The 19,822-nt window shown below is 37.6% G+C and overlaps 1 protein-coding gene across 2 annotated transcripts in view; it reads right to left on the reverse strand.

The window, feature by feature from the left end:
• Positions 1-19,822, reverse strand: part of kat2b (K(lysine) acetyltransferase 2B) — a 44,234-nt gene that overhangs the window by 10,488 nt on the left and 13,924 nt on the right. The window contains exons 1-10 of one of the 2 annotated variants that reach the window (XM_063011641.1): positions 19,175-19,455; positions 14,120-14,258; positions 13,853-13,998; positions 8,727-8,813; positions 7,940-8,115; positions 7,090-7,281; positions 6,842-6,939; positions 4,907-5,029; positions 787-926; positions 319-527 (exon numbers count right to left, since the gene is read on the reverse strand). In XM_063011641.1, coding sequence (XP_062867711.1) covers positions 319-527; positions 787-926; positions 4,907-5,029; positions 6,842-6,939; positions 7,090-7,281; positions 7,940-8,115; positions 8,727-8,813; positions 13,853-13,998; positions 14,120-14,258; positions 19,175-19,321 — 1,457 coding nt within the window. In that variant the 5' untranslated portion in view covers positions 19,322-19,455. Of the gene's footprint in view, positions 1-318; positions 528-786; positions 927-4,906; positions 5,030-6,841; positions 6,940-7,089; positions 7,282-7,939; positions 8,116-8,726; positions 8,814-13,852; positions 13,999-14,119; positions 14,259-19,174; positions 19,456-19,822 lie in introns of those variants that run through there. The other variant, XM_063011649.1, reaches the window with a different exon arrangement.

Here is a 19,822-nt window from a genome sequence, read left to right on the forward strand (position 1 = left end):
ATTTTTGAAATGTGTTGCAGGCCTGAAACGCAGGAATGGGTGCATATTAACAAAACATTAATTATACATTAATTATTGAGTTCATTTTGTCTCCAATGAAATAAAAGTCAAAGTAAATGTAAGAAACACTGCATTTTTATTTGCATTTTTCATACTGTCTCAAAGTATGTGTATGTGATGCCTTGCAATTAATTAATAGCCTATCTACGATATACCACTGTAACCCAGATCAGGATGAAACAGCTACAAAAAGAAAATAATAAATATTTATATTAGAATAAAAGAAAATTCAAAATTCAAAATAAATTTAAGACATACGGATCAAAAACAAGGCGTGTGATGTATTCTTTGGGCATGCGGGGTAGCTGATGGGAAAAGACATTCTGAAGGCCAACCAGCCACATCAGGATCTTCTTGTTGGGTTTTTGGTTTAGAGAGTTACCAATGACATGGAACTCAATCACTCCTCGCCGCTCCTCTATTCGTGCAGCCTCATCTCGTGCAGAATGAGCTGATAGAAGACTTGTCTGACAAAAAGAAATAGAGAGAATGAGAATTTTGTAAAATTGCGTCACTCTGGCTGTCTTAAACTTTTTCACTTAAGTGCACTTTGATTTCAAAATAATAATGCCCACAGAAGTACAGTGTTAAGTAGTGTGAGCATCAGGGTTCTGAGAAGCAGTCACTCTACATATGAAGCATGTTTTTACAACATTTTTATGTCATGTTTAAGGCTTCTTTAGTGATATTGATGGCATACAGAACCTAAAAGTAAAGACTGTTTACCTCTGGACCGAGCATGGATGCAGGGTCTGAGATAGTGGACATGACCTCATTAATCAGCTCCATGGGAATGTCACCAATCACCCGTGCTTTCTTACTGTCTTCATTACACAAAGGTTCTAAGGCCTTCCGTTTTTCGCCACCTTCACACACACAAACATGTTAAAGTGTGCTAGCTTTAATTAGCATATACCACAAAAAATTATATTGTATAATTATTGGTATAATTATTGTAGACTATCACGCACCCCCTCCAGCACACATGCAGCCGCCAGCTGCTTCTTATCACCTGCCTAGAAGTAGATTCCCAATCAGAGCCATACCAGCACCTAAACCAGTCCCGGAGATTGCATTATTTTGCATATTGAAGTGGCAGTGAGGAGAAACCCCATCTGACCTTCCCTCCCTCAGACATTACCAATTGTGTCTGTTGGATGCCTGGCCAAGTCGGTAGCACTGCTGAGATTCGAACATGTGAGTTTTTAGGAAGCTACCTGCTTCCACTTAAGCGCCTATTTCAAACCAAATTTATTATTTACATGCGTGGAGAATTGCATGTTTATTGTCTGTTTTATTCCACAGCAAGAAAAAGCTATTTGTCAAGCAAATGTCTCATTATTGATCTTAGTAGTATGTTGTTGTTTTTAATATCTGGAGCCATTCTTGTCCAGCAACTAAACGCATAGTAGTTAAAGTTAAATCAGTCGTTTTACATTTGGAGCTAGTTCAAATAAGTAGGAATGATAACTACACAAACATCTGCACCAGTTCCAAATTAGAGAATTAAACGTTTTTCTTATAATATTTTTATACCATTGTCTTAACTTTAAATTAAAGTTTAATGTTAAGAAAATATTATTTTCTGATTTTGTAACAATAAAACTTTGTGCAATTAAAAATCTTTTTACAAACCACATTCCAAAATATTTGAAACAGTGGGTTAAACTTAAATAAAATCTAATCATATTGATTTGGACTGTATTTTAATAATATAAAAACAGAATGTCTGTGAAAGCACCATTTATCCTAAGAGACAAACTATATGAACAAGTATTGGAACAATATTGTATTTATTCAGCCACAACAATTTCTAACAGCTGAAAAAATAAGGATATGAAGAACATTAGATGAACTTTGCAGCAACATTTACCCTGTTTTACTGTGCACAAAGCAAGGTCAATAAAGACATGACAAACCCCAGTAGCCTGCAGAGAGCCCTGACCTGACAGCTGACAGCTTTAGAATAAACTGAAACATTAAGGCTTTCTTAAGCATTATCAGTGCTTCGACTGGATGGGCACAAATTCCCACAGACATACTTCAATGTCTTGTGAGAAGCCTTCTAAGAAGAGGGGCTGTTGTTATAGCTGAAAAGATCCCAAAGATGTCACTTTACTTGAATTCTACTAGTTTTTAAATAGGATTTCCAACAAGTTCATGCCCAGGTGTAAAATAGTTTTGGCCATATTGTGTATATGGGTCAAAGACGAGACGTAACTTTTTAGTGTCCCCACTTGATAAATAATATACAATTATATTAATATAAGTGGATATACCTTCAATCTACTCCATTTGTACATCTTTACTGAAACCTAAAGTAATTTTTACAGAAAATGTATGATTTTTGAAAAGATAACCCTTGAAACCCCCAAAATGTCATTCAGTGCAACGGTCCCCCTACCTCTTTAAGTAATAAAACATTAAGAAAAAACTAATTAATCTTAAGTAAAACTTAAAATTTACTGCTTTGGCATAATTGTACAAATGTCATGTGTGACATATTAAATAATATTCAATCAGATGTGTTTTTTAATATTAATAATATTCAGGATACTTTCAGTCCCCATTTTCCCAATCTTCAGTTGTCATTCAGTACAACGTTAATAAAAAGCCTTATTTTAATATGCAATCAAGCTACTGCAGTCATGTGACCAATTATAACAACAAAAGAAGACTCCTGGGGACCCTTTAGCACACACAAGAGGTCAATGCATTTTAACATTATTTGATAAAAATGTCTTTTTACTGACATAGTACATTAAAGAACAAAACTGAGTGTCATTCAATACAACACAGAAAACGTAATATTATGGTTAATCTTGTAAACAAACAAGGTTATTAACATTTAAATGTGAATATGTGTAGAAATGTCTTTGAGCTAAGGTCAATGTTAGCTTTTGCTAACCACTGGGATAACTGTAAAATGTGCTAAAGTAAAATTTCTGTCATTCAGTACAACAACAGTCATTCAGTGCAACAGAATTTTGCTGTTGCACTAAATTGACAATGACATTGTTATACTGACTTTTTAATGTTTTAAAATTATTTTTAAATATTAAAACCACTTTTTTCCATTCTAGTCTTCCTTAATAAGAGCAGTAATTACAATGAATATTAATAATTATGTTTTTGATGAAGTGGTCCCTGAGATTTTGTTATTGTCAAGTACGATGACCTGCCATTCGTTGGGCAGGTACTGCTGTCTGTAGAAGATGAGGTGCAAGTTAGCTGCATGCTACAAAATTGAAACAGAAATTCCTTTGTGTGGCCAAATCCACATGATGAAATTTACTACCTTAAGTCTGATGTCAAAATCATAATCGCAGAACCAAAGCCATGTACAGCAAGAACCTCAAGGTTAACAACAAAAGACTGGAAAACATTTGTTCAGTTCATGAAATAAAATGCGACTTCAAAAGGGACAGTGATAGCTCAGTGGTTAAGGTACTGGACTAGTAAACAGAAGGTTGCCGGTTCAAGCCCCGCCACCACCAAGTTGCCACTGTTGGGTCCCTGAGCAAGGCCCTTAACCCTCAATTGCTCATTGTGTTCCACTCATTGTGTAAGTCGCTTTGGATAAAAGCGTCTGCTGTAAATGTAAAATGGTTTTTACTGCTGAATGAATTTAGATTTACTGCAGCAACTTTTTCACGTGTTATGACACAAATTCCACACTTCCACACTGTTCTGGTGCCTTACAAGTTGTTATGATGGCTTCATTAGCTATGTTTTTGATTGCCTTACTTTTTTCATGATGTAGTAATATTATAACACATACTTGCCACTGGTGTGGCATATTTTCATTCTACTACTGCTACTTTTATCAATAAAGAACTTAAAAACAAATTAAGTCATGAATATTCTGATGTAACAGGATAATTTGGAATATGTCATTCAGTGCAACATAAAATCATCATACAGTGCAACAAAAACATTTGCTTAAAATAACTGTAATAAGTAATTATTATTTTTATTTTTTTATGTGAATTCAAGAGAATCCAGGCCTGCTTCATAGAAAACAGAGTTTGATTAGGTTTCAAATAGAATAGAATAACATCTTGTATACAAATAAACAAAATCCCAAGACGCATTAGAGTACAAACAATGCACAGAAAATCAAAACAGAGTAAGTACAGTTTCTTCTGAGGTTTTAAATCTTTTGTAAGAGATATACTAAACTTATAAATTTGAAATGGCTAAGATTGTTCCTTGTGTGTGTATTTTGTCATAAATTAGTCGTTGCACTGAATGACATTTTTGTGCCCTTGTTGTGTGTCAACAACACTAAAATTATCAAATAAGCAAAATGCTGAAAAAAAAAAAACATATTTACATAGGTGACACATTTGTGCACAATATTAAATAAAAAAAATTATACAATTTAACCATTTTATTTTTTTGGTACTTGGAACACCCTATTCGTCTTTCACCCATATGCATTTTGCAACATATGCTGCCAATTAGATAACAAATCTATAAATAACATAACATACCAAGCCAGAGTCCAGACCTGTCCTCCAGTAAATAGTGTGATGTGTTATGAAGTGTGATATACAACAATAGACTTTCTGGACTGTTAAGCATCTGTCCTCAGTTTCTAAATGATTATAGAATTTTGTTAAAAGAAAAAGGTGATGCAACACAGTGGTACACTTCCCCGTCTCAATTTCTGAATGTGTTTCAGCCAACACACATAAAACAATGATGCTGATTGGTTAAAATATTTAATAACCTTGTTCAATTGGTTTCAATTGAATAATAAATGCAACTGAATTCAAGTTAAAATTGCAAATGACATGTTTACATGTCCTGTCTTCTGTTTTGAGTGATGGATATAATTTACCTGTATTGGCTTCCAGAGCTGATGCAGTTTTAAGTGCAGGACTTTGACCACCTCCTGTCGCCTCCACAGGGGAAGGATTATTGGTGAAATAGAGTGGCCTGGAGACCTGAGGTGCACTGATAACTAAACACAGTCAAATATATTGGTTATATTGCACATATTAAAATTTTTATTCATTTAATCAATTTACAAATGAGATATTTTATACAGTAAAACACTTAAAAGATCTAACTACAGACTTTTCACTGTTCAAAACATTACTACATGACTAGCATAATAAACAAAAGTATACCATTAAAAATGGATTCTCCAGAGTTTAAATCTGTTCGACAGCTATACCAAGCGTTTTGCATTCTTTTTTAATCTAAATGCACTGTTTATGCACTGTGTAAAAAAGGTAGCATGTACTTATTTAAGTTATACACATGCATGTGGGAAAGGATTGTGCTGAAAAGTGGAATATCAGTAAAGAAGTTAAACATATTAGATTTATTAGATTAATTTTTTAGTTTGGAAAATTAGCCGATGGCCAGTTTTGTGCATGATGCCCCTTATAACATATGAAGTTAGTTGCTGGAAGCGGTTGCCAGAAGTGGCTTCTTATTTTGCATCATCGGGTTTTATTTTTTATCTTGGTTTTAGCCTGTTTCTGAACTGGGGTTAATACATTTAGCTTACATTGCATTAATCATACTTATACAACCCCATTTTCAGTAAAATTGGGACATTTTGTAAATCTGCTGTAAAAAGAAAAATATATGATTTGTTAATCCTCTTAAAACTTTATTTAACCAAGAAAAGTAGAAAAAAAGATTTCCAATGTTTTTACTGATCAACTTCTCTGCATATTAAGTGGAATTTGAAAAATGTTGGAACAGAGGCATGTTTAGTACTGTGTTCAATCAGCTTTTCTATTAATGAGACCTTTTAATGCTTTAGGAACTGAGAACACTAATTCAACAACTACAAGGCCTGACATTGTCAAAAATAATCATAACATTCCTGGAAGAAGTCACCTTGATGACAGCATATGTTTCTCTAAAATCCAAATATATGGCTCTGCATCAGTTGTTCCTTTACATATATGCAAGTCACCCATGCCGTGTGCACTGATGCACCATCATACCATAACAGATGTTAACTTTTGCATCTTTCTCTGATAACAGTCTAGATGGTTCTTTTGATCTTTGGCATGAAGAACTCTATATCTGTTGTTTCTTCAAACAAGCTGAAAGCTGGACTTTGTGTAAAGCAGTGGGCTGTGTTAAGTAACAATAGTTTTCCAATGTACTACCGTGCCCATGTGGCTACATTTAGCACAGTAACATGACGGTTTCTCATTTAACATCATCTGAGGGTTCAATGGTTACAAACTTTCAACAGTGGTTTCTGTGCACAGACTGAGATTTTTTTGTTTTTACAATATTACGTATAGTACATGGTCATATTATGTCCCATATAGAGGTGTTAGCTTATCGACACTGTAACTTTAACTTTTCACTCTTATTTGGTCTCTGTTTCAACTTATTTGAGTGAGTTGCAGGCATCAAATTCTAAGTGTGTTTATATTTACAAAATACAATTATCAGTGAAAACATCTTTTTTTTCTACTTTTGTCAGTTAAAAAAAGATTTCAGAGAATTACCAAATCACAGATTCTTTTTATTCCATTTTACTCATAAAAACATTAATGGAAGTGGGGTTTGTGTATTATTTGTATATTGAATGACCTAAAGCACTAATAGGGGCTGCTGTTTGAACTGATTTTGTTACCTGGGTGCTTTAAAGTTGTCTCTAAATAATATTTGCTAAAGAAATAATATAATTTTAAAAATCTAATTTTTGATCATTTAAATCAAAACTAATGTCATGGTTTACTGTAAATGTCTACTACAAGAAAAACAAGAAAACTGTAAAGCTATTACATCTAATCACCTCTAGGGATCTGTCCGCCAGTTAAGCTAACCATAAAGTCTTCACTCCAAATTGGAGAATTTGGACTGTATACCTCCTCCTCCAACATGGACAGGAACCTTAACAGACACACACAAAAGCAAACACACCAATGCAAACACACACACACACACACACACACACACAATATTCATAACACAGATTCCTAACAGCAAGTGCACTCTCACAGTTCATGTAACATTTGTGTGTGTGCACGTGTTTGTCCTCACTTGGGGAAGTGTGTGAGGATGAGTGTTCGTTTTTCTGGAGGAAGTTTATCTTTTTCCTGCCTGGCCTGCTCCAGCAGTTGTTTCCGCATGATGGTGAAGACAGAACGCAGCAGTGTGCGGCCGAAAATCTGTGTGGCCTCGTACCGCGGCAGACTGTCGCAGAACTGTGGTACGTTACAGTAGCATAGCCACCTACAACACACACACACCATTAAATCATAATTGCATACCTAATTCTAATAACATTAGAAGCAAGTCATTTAACGTTAACAAACATCATAAACAATAGGAGAAGGATCCTGAGATTCTTTCGTTTATGTTTTTATTTGTGGAGTTTATTGTGTTTTGATATAACAATGCTAATTCCTGTTCAAACATAAGACTTTTAAGCAAATTAATAATGATAAAACTATAAAAATGTTATTCTGCTAATAGGATTCGCACATTGGTAAGAGGGAATTTTAGACCATTTATACTTTAAACTATTGTTTTTACTTTTAAACCATTGTTATTTTACTTGTGTTGTTTGGTTCACTGTTTGCCACACAATTTCCAACTTCTACTTAACTGCAGGTAATGGACTGCTACCTTTTATCCTTTTTGGATAAAAGGGTCTGCTGAATGCCATAAATGTAAATGGCTCTGTGCAAGCTACAGGAGTTCCTCCACACCAGACTTGTTAAAACTTTAAGGATCTCACAGTAGCACAACCATGCTGGAACAGGAAAAGCCTTCCACAAACTATTTTCCTAAAAGTGGAAGCATATAAGAGCTGAAATAAAAAAGTAAAAGAAGTGTCTATGTTTTTAAGCTGTATACTGTATCTTAAATCAATAAACATTATGGACACCTGGTGTAGTTGACTTTGTAGCCATCATCAGTAGGGACCCGCTGTTTTCTTTGTGATGGTGTCTCCAGCTGCCAGTAGTTGATCTGGTTAAGGAACATCTTAGCCAGCTCCACAATGGTATGTCGCTCTTTGGAAGGGAGATGGCTAAACTTGTACTGCACAAAGTTATTTACCCCCTGAAACACAAAAAAGGAGCCACATTTAAATTATTAGTATTTAGCTATAGTAACAGTGTTTGGTTTAAAACTTGCCACATGTATAATTCATCTGTTGTTTGCAGGTAATTTAATCATTTATGTAAAACAAGTAATCATTCATTAAGATAATGCTCTCTAAAGTTAGCTCACACCATTTTGCACGAGTCAATTCAGTTTCTGTGTGAGGAACTGACTTCAACATTAACTCTTAGTTTTTAGAGACTGAAGCTGAAATGACTCTTTGGGACCAACTCCTAACTTTGATGTTTCGGCATTACAGTGCTCCTGTGCCAAAGTACAATACACTCATATCAGCCTGTGCTGAACAGGACTTACAAATGAGAGCCACGCCTTATTTCCCAAGATAATTTGGACCAATTTACTAATTCTCTTGTAGCTGAATGGACGTTATTCGTATTTCCAAATCTTGAAAAAACCCTTTTAAGAGAGTGGAGGCTGTTATAGCAGCATGTGATTGTTATACTTTTGAACTTTTAGTCATACAAAGTATTTAAAAAATAGTATGGTTAGGTATATTTAGCCTAGTATATCATAGACTACTAGACTAGAAGTGTCTTGAAGTAGTTTACCTGCTCAATGCTGGGTTTCTCAAATGGTGGGCTCTCCGATGCCTCCACCACTGGCCTCCCCATTTGTAGGATGCATTTCCTCAGCAACTAATAAGATTTAAAATGCATGTCAGGGCTTGTCTGAGAAACACACCGAAAATATCTGAACCTAGTGAGAATGCAAATACTTAATGTTTCATTCATGAGTTTACATAACAGGTCAATAATGAGATGATTTCACAAGTTTGGTGTGGAGGAACTCCGATGGCCCTGACCTCAACCCTATTGAACACCTTTGGAATTAAATAAAATGTCAATTGCCAGCCAAATCTGACCTTCTAAATAGACTGAATAGGCTCAAATTCCAAAATCTTGTAAAAAGCCTTTCTAAATGAGTGGAGGCTGTTATAGTCGCAAAGTGTGTGGGTGGGGGTATCCATATTAATGCACATTCTACCTGCTACCATTAGGAAAATATATATATATGGCATCAATTTTCACTGCTACGCAAATAATACACAGCTGTATATATCAGCCAGACCCAAGGACATTAACTTTCATCTACTTAATTCGGATAAAATCGAGGCCTTTTTTGTGACACCATGCTTAGGGTGTCATAATAGATTCAGCCCTCTCCTTTGATGCACACATTAGCAATAGCTGCTTTCTTTCATCTGTGCAGTATCACTAAAATAAAAAATACACTCACTGTTAATGATGCTGAAAAACTTAAGTTGCTACAGTTGGTAACTATTCTGTGCCTGTTTATATAGTTTTAGTTAGACTGCAGTCATTAGTAAGTATAAAACCTTTTTCCAGAAACGTTGGGAGATTTTTGTAAAATGCAATAAAAACAAGAATCTGTGGTTTGTTTCTCTTCTGAATCTTTTTTGAATCCCGATTTAACTGAAAAAAGTACAACGAAAGAATGTAAATGTTTTTACTGATTAACTTTAAAGAATTTTGGAAATATAAACACATTTAGAGTTTGATGCTTGTAACAAACTTGGGTGTCACAATAGATTCAGACCTCTCCTTTGATGCAAACATTAGTAATAGTTGCTTGTTTTCATTTGTGCAGTATGCTTAAAATAAGAAATACACTCTCTGTTAATGTGTTTATAACTTCAAGGTTAGAGTATCGCAATGCTCTTTTTACTGGATGCTCTGGTAGATCCATAAACAAACTCCAGTTGGTTCAAAATGCAGCAGCTGGAGTGCTAACTAGAACTAAAAAAGTTCATATTAGCCCTGTTCTATTATTTCTGCACTGGTTACTGACCATTCATTGTACATTAATTACGAAATACTTTTACTAACCTATGAATCTCTACACAACCTGGCTCCACAGTATAGAGAATTAACAAATCACAGATTCTTACAGATTCTTCTTTTTATTGCATTTTACAAAATCCCAACCCCATTTCCACAAAAAAAGAAAGCCCAAAATGTTGATGTACTCCAAAAACCTTAAAAAAGGTCTGTCATGAATTAAGAGTTGTGGTAAACAGAAGACACTGTCCATAGTCAAGCAAGTTTAGATCTCCATGAGTTTAGAGGTGCTTTTCCCTTCTTACAATAGAGGTAAAAACTAAAAGCTAAATGGCAAATATAAGGTGTGTTTCTGACCCTACAGATTTGCCTACAACAAACATATAGAAAGTGTGTGTTTCCAACATGTGTGCAGTAGCCGACTGCATCTTTTCACCTGCACGAGGCAAGTTCATATGCGGATCAGCTTTGTGTACAAAGAGCCACACCCTGATCATCATGTTATTCCTTGTCTTTGTGCAAGCTCCATTAACCAGCCAGCAGAGGTCTTAATTGCATCAGTTATGAGGTCCCTATCCGGCTTCCAACCCTGTATGAACAACAGCCAATCATTGTTCATGTAGTCGCCCAGCCCAGCCGGATGGCAGAGCTGAATTTTGAACCGATGAGTTTGAAATGTCAGCTCTGGTGTGCTAGCGTGTTTACCACTGCGCCACCTGAGCGGCCCAAAATTGCCATTTAGTTAAACTTCGGCCACTTTATTAAGATCACCTGCAAACTTATTTATGTTATAAACCAATTATGCAGTCATGTCTTTGTCCATGGTATGATTGTTACTGCCAAACTGGCTTGTTTGAGTATGTCAGAAACTGCTAATATGCTAAGCTTTTTGTGCTTCACAGTGTTTTCAGAGTTTACACAGAATGGTGCAAAAACAAAAACAAAATGTTCAGCAGGTGAAAATTGTTAATGAGCTACCTGGTTTATCTGGCAGGAAAGCAATGGTAACTTCACTAACCACTCTTTACAACCATGAAAGAGTCTTAAAATCTTAAACTGCAGAACACTTTCTGACAAGCACAAGCTTGTTTTTTTTCTATTTTATTTATTCATTTTCTCCCATTTTCTCCCAATTTAGAGTAGTCAATTTCTGCTGCTGATTGCAGACGAGATGGGTATATTGTTGCTTACACTTCCTCCGACCCGCGCGCAGCCCTTTGCGGAACCCTTTTTCACCTATGCACTCTGCACAGGCGCCTCTCTATCTGCCAATCAGGGTCCTTACACAGTGTTTGAAGATCCCACCCCCACCCACATAGACATCACATAGGTCATCTCGCCCTAGCAGAACCACGTCTGCTGCCGGCACTGCCAATTATGTCCGCTAGACCAGTGGCAATGCCGAGTTTCAAACAAGCTTGGTTTAAAAAAAAAAATGTTATAATAAAAAAAATATATAAGCGGGTGTATACAGTGTATCACAAAAGTGAGTACACCCCTCACATTTCTGCAGATATTTAAGTATATCTTTTCATGGGACAACACTGACAAACTGACACTTTGACACAATGAAAAGTAGTATGTGTGCAGCTTATATAACAGTGTAAATTTATTCTTCCCTCAAAATAACTTAATATACAGCCATTAATGTCTAAACCACCGGCAACAAAAGTGAGTACACCCCTTAGTGAAAGTTCCTGAAGTGTCAATATTTTGTGTGGCCACCATTATTTCCCAGAACTGCCTTAACTCTCCTGGGCATGGAGTTTACCAGAGCTTCACAGGTTGCCACTGGAATGCTTTTCCACTCCTCCATGACGACATCACGGAGCTGGCGGATATTCGAGACTTTGCGCTCCTCCACCTTCCGCTTGAGGATGCCCCAAAGATGTTCTATTGGGTTTAGGTCTGGAGACATGCTTGGCCAGTCCATCACCTTTACCCTCAGCCTCTTCAATAAAGCAGTGGTTGTCTTAGAGGTGTGTTTGGGGTCATTATCATGCTGGAACACTGCCCTGCGACCCAGTTTCCGGAGGGAGGGGATCATGCTCTGCTTCAGTATTTCACAGTACATATTGGAGTTCATGTGTCCCTCAATGAAATGTAACTCCCCAACACCTGCTGCACTCATGCAGCCCCAGACCATGGCATTCCCACCACCATGCTTGACTGTAGGCATGACACACTTATCTTTGTACTCCTCACCTGATTGCCGCCACACATGCTTGAGACCATCTGAACCAAACAAATTAATCTTGGTCTCATCAGACCATAGGACATGGTTCCAGTAATCCATGTCCTTTGTTGACATGTCTTCAGCAAACTGTTTGCGGGCTTTCTTGTGTAGAGACTTCAGAAGAGGCTTCCTTCTGGGGTGACAGCCATGCAGACCAATTTGATGTAGTGTGCGGCGTATGGTCTGAGCACTGACAGGCTGACCCCCCACCTTTTCAATCTCTGCAGCAATGCTGACAGCACTCCTGCACCTATCTTTCAAAGACAGCAGTTGGATGTGACGCTGAGCACGTGCACTCAGCTTCTTTGGACGACCAACGCGAGGTCTGTTCTGAGTGGACCCTGCTCTTTTAAAACGCTGGATGATCTTGGCCACTGTGCTGCAGCTCAGTTTCAGGGTGTTGGCAATCTTCTTGTAGCCTTGGCCATCTTCATGTAGCGCAACAATTCGTCTTTTAAGATCCTCAGAGAGTTCTTTGCCATGAGGTGCCATGTTGGAACTTTCAGTGACCAGTATGAGAGAGTGTGAGAGCTGTACTACTAAATTGAACACACCTGCTCCCTATGCACACCCGAGACCTAGTAACACTAGCGAGTCACATGACATTTTGGAGGGAAAATGACGAGCAGTGCTCAATTTGGACATTTAGGGGTGTAGTCTCTTAGGGGTGTACTCACTTTTGTTGCCGGTGGTTTAGACATTAATGGCTGTATATTGAGTTATTTTGAGGGAAGAATAAATTTACACTGTTATGTAAGCTGCACACAGACTACTTTTCATTGTGTCAAAGTGTCATTTTGTCAGTGTTGTCCCATGAAAAGATATACTTAAATATCTGCAGAAATGTGAGGGGTGTACTCACTTTTGTGATACACTGTATAAGCGGGGGTCCCTGATAATATGGTTGGTAGCAGTGGCGATTTCTCTAAGACTGCATGGGAAGCTGAGCTTCCCCTAAAATGTCAAAAATTAAATGGTCAAATATGTACAGTTGTGTTAACATTTCATTGACAAATGCGTTCATCTCGAAGACGAGTTTGTTCAGAATCAGCTACTTATCACAAATCGACTGACTCGAACTTCTCATACATTCCCTTAGCTCAATGCATTTGCCAGCAGAAGCTGAGCGTCTCTTCACTTCTATGGGGCTGCATGGGAGGGTTTTTTTTCATTGCTTCGAAACTCGTCGGTCATTGGATAAATGCCACGATTTTGTCCCACCCCCGGACGCTGAGCGTCTCTGGGGGTGAATGGAGCTGTGGGCGGGTCTGGACGATGATTGGAAGATGATTGGATTCTGGATTTAAGATGATTTAAAGCTTAAAACTTAAAGCTTCAGTCCCATCGCGGATTTTGCGAGTGAAGTCTAAAGACAAACTGCAACCCATTTCAGGCCATTTTCTTGAAAAGGAACAGAGGGCACAATTTATATATAAATAAATTGACAAATTTTATGATGTAAGCCGACAATGAGCTTCCCCTGTTTGAAAGACCAGCAGCCGCCACTGGTTGGTAGGTATACCTGTCATTTACAAGTGTATGTTTTCTTAACTCTTTAGTTGTGTAATGAAATGCATTGCTAAGCTGCATTAGGAACAGCAGAGCTTACAAAAATATCTGTGTAAGTTTTAAAGATTACCTTGAATAAGGAGAAGTAAACTTGCTTAGTGTCAGCGTCCTCCTCTTTGTGGACGCAAGTGTAGAGGTACTCCACATCCAGCACAATACCCAGTAGCCTGTTCATCTCCTCTTCTGATATGTTCTCCAGATGTGTAACATGATTTCCTGGCCAATAAGTGAGAGGAGAAAACATTAGCCATTTTGCAAACTCTCCGACATCCTGTGTAAATAACAAGCCACTCAGTTTTCTGCATCATGTTTTAGCATTAAAAAGCCTGTACATTACCTAACGGGTGGCTGCAGCTCCTGCAAGGCTCAAGTAGATTAACAGAGTTTGCCTGGTGCGCCCTAGGTGGGGTTGGAGAGGGTGGAGTTGGAGGTGGATTTTGGCTTTTCCAGCCATTACACTTACAAGCCTCCTCAGCCTGAGAGAGCAAAAAAAAGAAAATAAATAGAATGTTTATAGAATAAACAAGCTGAATTAAGCTAGACACATTTAAGCTAGTTACATTTACTCGCGTTACTAAGTAGGTTTTTTGTGTACTTGTACTTTTTAAAGTAGATTTTACAACCTGTAATTTTACTTTTACTTAAGTATGTTTTGTATTAAGAATTGTAATTCGCTACATTTTAAATAATATCCATTACTGAGTAAAAAAAAAAAGAAAACAATAAAAAACTCGACATCATACCTGCGCAAACATGTAGAGCAGTGGTGGCTAAATTGTTAGGCTGTTTGATCCGGCATAAACAACTCTATGAATCGGTTCATTTGGTGAAGAGATTCAGATGTATAAACCAATCAGAGCTTCCGAATTCACATTCTGGGCGGAATTTCAGTCTCTTTCTTCATTGGTTGTTGTATAAACAAATCACCAATTTAAGCTTTTTACCGGGAAAGCTGAGAGAATAAATGATCTACAATAGTTTTCATTAGTTAGGTGGATAAAACAGTTGGGTATGGATTTATATATTCTGGAAACATACAAGATGGTCTTATATAAAGTGGATTATATCCCTAATGGGACAACACACGGATAGATCAGGTAAGCAGATAAGTGGTTATGATTTTCTGCTGCTGCTGTGTGGTTGATCTGGGTCGCGGTTCTGCTGTTTATGGTACGCTTTCATTTTGCAATGATAGCAAAGCATTATGAAATATTGTGATTTTTTATGTTCATTTATTTGAAGTAAAACGGACAGCATAAATGTGATTGTGAGATTCTGCTTGTTTGTTTTTTATTTTGATCATGTTCCTATGACGGGGTAAGACCCGTTATATTTTTTATAAGTGCAACCCTAACCGCCTACCCCCCGCTCTCGCTCAGGTAAACACCCGACATCCCACCCTCCCACCCTATGCCTTCCACCAACCCGCCAGCCCAGGGTGTTCCTTATTTCCAGTTCTGAAAGTTGGCAACCTTAGTTGGCACTATTGACCTGAACCAAGTTAGTTAGCATCAAGTCCAACAAGCTATAAAATACAGCGATTTATTGAGAATAAACAGAAATAATGCTGTTTTGAATTGATAACAGCAGTTGCAGTCTGTTAGGTGTGTAGAGTGGTTAAATCCACACATGAACTGCTAATATGCACTGCATGGCTGGTAAGCAGTGTGTAGTCTGCTGTATCATTCATCTGAGAACTTCTGTTGGAAAATGATGTCCCTCCTTCTGTTAAAAAAGTAACTAAGTAACATTTACTCTGAGTACATTTTAAATGAGTTACTTTTTACTTATATAGATTTTTAGACTAGTAATTTTACTTGTACTTAAGTAAAAAATTATCAAAGTAATAGTACTTTTACTTGAGTACAATATTTTAGTACTCTTTCCACCTCTGAAAATTTTACATCTCACAGAAAACTGACATGCTTCTGCAATGAATATAACAACATGGGCTATGGAATACTTTGGATAAACCTTGTCAGTAAACACATTGTCACTGCATATGTGTAAATATGCAAGTTAAGACTCCGCTATGAAAAAAGTGAACGCCATTTACCAACATCATCCAAAAACACCACAGACTTCTCTGGACTTAGATGGACTTATACTAAATGGAAATGTGAGGTGTTCTGAGAAGTCCACATATTGCTTCTTCAAATAATGGATGTTGTGTTCTCTATGGCAAAGAGGAAAAACAATATACCTATTATTACCAGAGGAAGGTTTAAAGTTCAAAAGCAGGCATTTGTCATGGTTTGGGGTTATGTATTGTCTCACACATCTGTGAAAGCGGTAATAATGCTGAGTGAAACATGTGCATTTTGGGGTAACATGCTATCACCTAGACAACATCTTGGACATATTTGAACATCACGAGCAGCTGCTCCAACAAATACTGACACAGCTGCAAACCCTGATAGAGCCCCAGGTAGCAGCACCTGTCCCGAACCCCTCTGCTGCTTCTACTACCAGCAAAACCTCTAGTGAAATTTTCCTGAGCCCTGAGCCCCACAAGTACAATATGTTTATTATGCTTGATGCTTTACTGGGGCACCACATGTGAACATTTTAGCATGCCTTCCTATTTATTTTTATTAAAGAAAAACATTTAATGCATAAATCAAAGACTTATTATACTAATTGCACTTAAAATACATATTAAACAAGCAGCTACAAATGCTTTGACAAACTGCAAAATGCTAACTGCAAAGTGGATCTGCTACCTTCCCGATTAGTTTTCTTTTAGCATATTTGTGTATGGCTTGCTGTTTACTCTACATTGCTTTAATTGTGTTATTAAGTGATGTTTAGATCAAACAGGGTTGCAGATATGTGTGTTTAGTGTAATTGTACACAATTGTTAATTCAGTTTGGTTAATTTTTTCACACAGAGCCAAGGGTGTTTGAAATCATTGAAATTCTTATTACTGATTAAAAAACAATATTTTGCGTTTATGTTGACTTTGTTGGTAGTAAAGTAATAAAAGGACTAACAGCTGTCATACTTGAGTTGGTACAGATTTGTCTGTGTTTTAGAGAGTAACTTAGAAGTAGTGTGGGCACTTTTCAAAAGGTAATAAGTAAAGTAATTCCATTTTAATTCCACTTTTTTAAATGTTTAAACATGTAACCCAAGTTCAAAAGACAACAAGGTAACACTGACAAGCTGCCAATTGAGCTGCCAACTTACTTACATTTGTTAATAATTTTTGGAAGGAAAAACACTATGTGCTTCGTGGCAAAGACAAAATGACCATCCAAACTTATTAGCAAAAAGTCCAAAAGCCAGAGTCTGTTATGGTATGCCACTGCAATTGCCAAAGGTAATTTACACTTCTGTGAAAGTAGTATTAATGCAGAAAAATACTTTGACATTTCAGAGCAACATATTCTTTCTTCAAGCCAACATTTTTTCCAGATGTCGGATACGAAACTAGCCTGTCACAGAGAATATGCTGAGAATTTTAAAACGAAAAATGCAACAATGACAACCAGGGCCGGCGCTAGGGGGGGGCTGAGGGGGGCATTGCCCCCCCAAATTGTGTCTTTGCCCCCCCAAGCACAATGCAAGCAACGGCTATTTTTAAAATTATCTCTGAACCAATCACAAAAATGCATTTTGTTTTACAGTGTGAAGATATTTCCTTGCTTATTCCTGATTGGCTCTTTGAGTCATATAAAAATCGGCAGACTGCCCCAAACAGTTCAGTTCGGCAGTATATGTTCTGTTAGTGTGAGCGAGAGGCAGGTATACTGGTAAACACTTTTTTTTTACAGAATTAGTATTCTTTTGTTTTCTTTATATTTTAATTTCCCAATAATATAAATATTCTCACTCATTCCTATTTCCACGTTTGAATATTCTCAGTCTGTGTGTAGGTACAGCTTTGACTTAAATTTGTATTAAAGCCTTTCAAGAAATAGAGTTGTTCTATTAGTAATGGCAATTTAATTAAGGGGGCGTATTAAAATTAAATACAATTAGATAATCTTTTTTCTCCATTTACATAATCAACATGTATTTTTTAATCATTGGGTTTTAAGTTTAAGTTCGAAAACATGCATTTTTATTTCTTTACCTCATACATCACTTTAAGCCAGTATCAATAGCTTGGCTGTCATCATTCATGCACAAATCAAGCCTTGAATATATTTCTGGCTTCAAAAACATGACTATCAACATGCCCGCTCATTAGGTTTTACTGCCCCCCCAAGCAAAGCAGTCCAGAACCGGGGCTGATGACAACTCTATACTGTTGCACAACTTAAGACATGTTTGCAGAAAGAACGTGACAAAGTAACACATGAAACACTTCATCACGTAGTATCCCTGGTGCCAAAACGTGTTTTATGTGTGGTGAAAAGGAATAGCAACATTACAAAGTGCTAAATGCTTTACTGTCACATTTTTAATGTGTTGCATGCACGAAATGCAGTAATGAATGTGATTGACAAATGAAATTAAGTTGACCAGACAAAACATAAAAGTATCTTGGGTTCACACTGTCTGCAATAAGTTAAACTCAAAATACATGTAAGAAACACTGCGTTGTGCAGTTTTGCATTTTTCCTACTGCCACAGGTTTTTCTGATTTGGGAGTGTATTCCATTGAGTTAGCTAATGAAAGCTAATAGTTAAGGTAGTTAACTAACGTAGGTTTTTCAAGACAACCAACTTCATGAAGTCACATGCTACGCGTGGACATTACATTATCTAGTTTCACAGACTGTTAAACCAGTAAGATTTTTTAGAGTGAGAATCAATCTTTTATTTTAATGCTAACTACATGTCGTCTATCACGTCCCCTTTAAGGTGTTCAGTTTGGAGCAGCCTTCTAAACCCACGGCGTTTTAGTGTGTGTGTGTGGCCCCGCCCCCTCGCAGCTGTCACACTGTCAAAACAAAGCCTGCAACAAATTCACAATATCTAATATTTCACAACAAACTTCCGAATACAACTTGAACTTTCATTCACGTCGCTTTTAATCATCTTAAATAGCATCTAACAGGTTCGAACATGCAGCCCGAGTCCAAAACACAACGAGCCCGACACTGACAAGCCGCCAACTGCGTTTGTGTTTACATCCTCTCGCCCCCTTCGGCCCACTTGGGCATAGTGATGGCGCAAATTCTGTGCTGCTTATTGTAAAACATTTAGTATGGTGACTAGTCTAAACGCTTCTATATTATGGCTGGAATTGTGAATGTGAGGGGAAATATGCTGGACACAGTAAAGAAAAACAATGTCCGGGTTTTAGCAACGCCTTTTTGTGCTGCGTTTGCAGTTTGAGTTCGGGCAGGCGCCAAGACCTCAGCTTCAGTTTACGAGGAGGAAAATAATTTTCTGGGTCGTTATGTTGCGTTTAAAGTTGAAGACTTTCTGAAAGAATACCTTGCAGGAAGAGTAGACAGCGAGTTTCTCGAGTTTTTTGAGGCGCGGTGAGGCGCGGAGCTGCGCTTTTGAAGCCGCAGAGCTGTGCGCATTCCCCGCTGGATTGTCCGCCATGGCCGAGGCTGGAGCAGAGTTGATAAAGCGCATTGAAGAGCCTAGCGGGTCTGCTCTGCACCTCACCTTACCTCGAGTCTCCTCTCCTCGGCTTTTATTTACTCCTCAACAGCGGGATCAGACATGGCGTTCATCCCTGGTTACTCTCCGTTTCGTTTGACATTGCAAGTGCAGCCGTGTCCGCTAGGGGAGAAAACCAGTAGGATCTGATTCCACCATGAACTAGCTGTAGGAAACGGGCCCGCAGCACCGCACAGATCTGCACCTGGAAGCTGAAGGTCAACGGAGACGATCGAGAGGCGCTGAAACACGTGAACGTCACATCCAAAAACATACCTTTTATTAGTCATCGTGCAGACCTTTTATTTAATTATTCATTCATTCAATTTCACCAAACGCTTCATCCTGGTAAGGGTCAGATCTGGTGCAGACCCTGGCTGCAAGGCTGAAATACATCCTGGACAGTGTGCTAATCTATCACAGGGCAGCATCCACTAACACATTTACTTACAACAAAGGGCAACATGGAGCAAC

The sequence above is a fragment of the Trichomycterus rosablanca genome, chromosome 2 (assembly GCF_030014385.1).
Source record: "Trichomycterus rosablanca isolate fTriRos1 chromosome 2, fTriRos1.hap1, whole genome shotgun sequence".
Taxonomy (NCBI): Eukaryota; Metazoa; Chordata; class Actinopteri; order Siluriformes; family Trichomycteridae; genus Trichomycterus; species Trichomycterus rosablanca.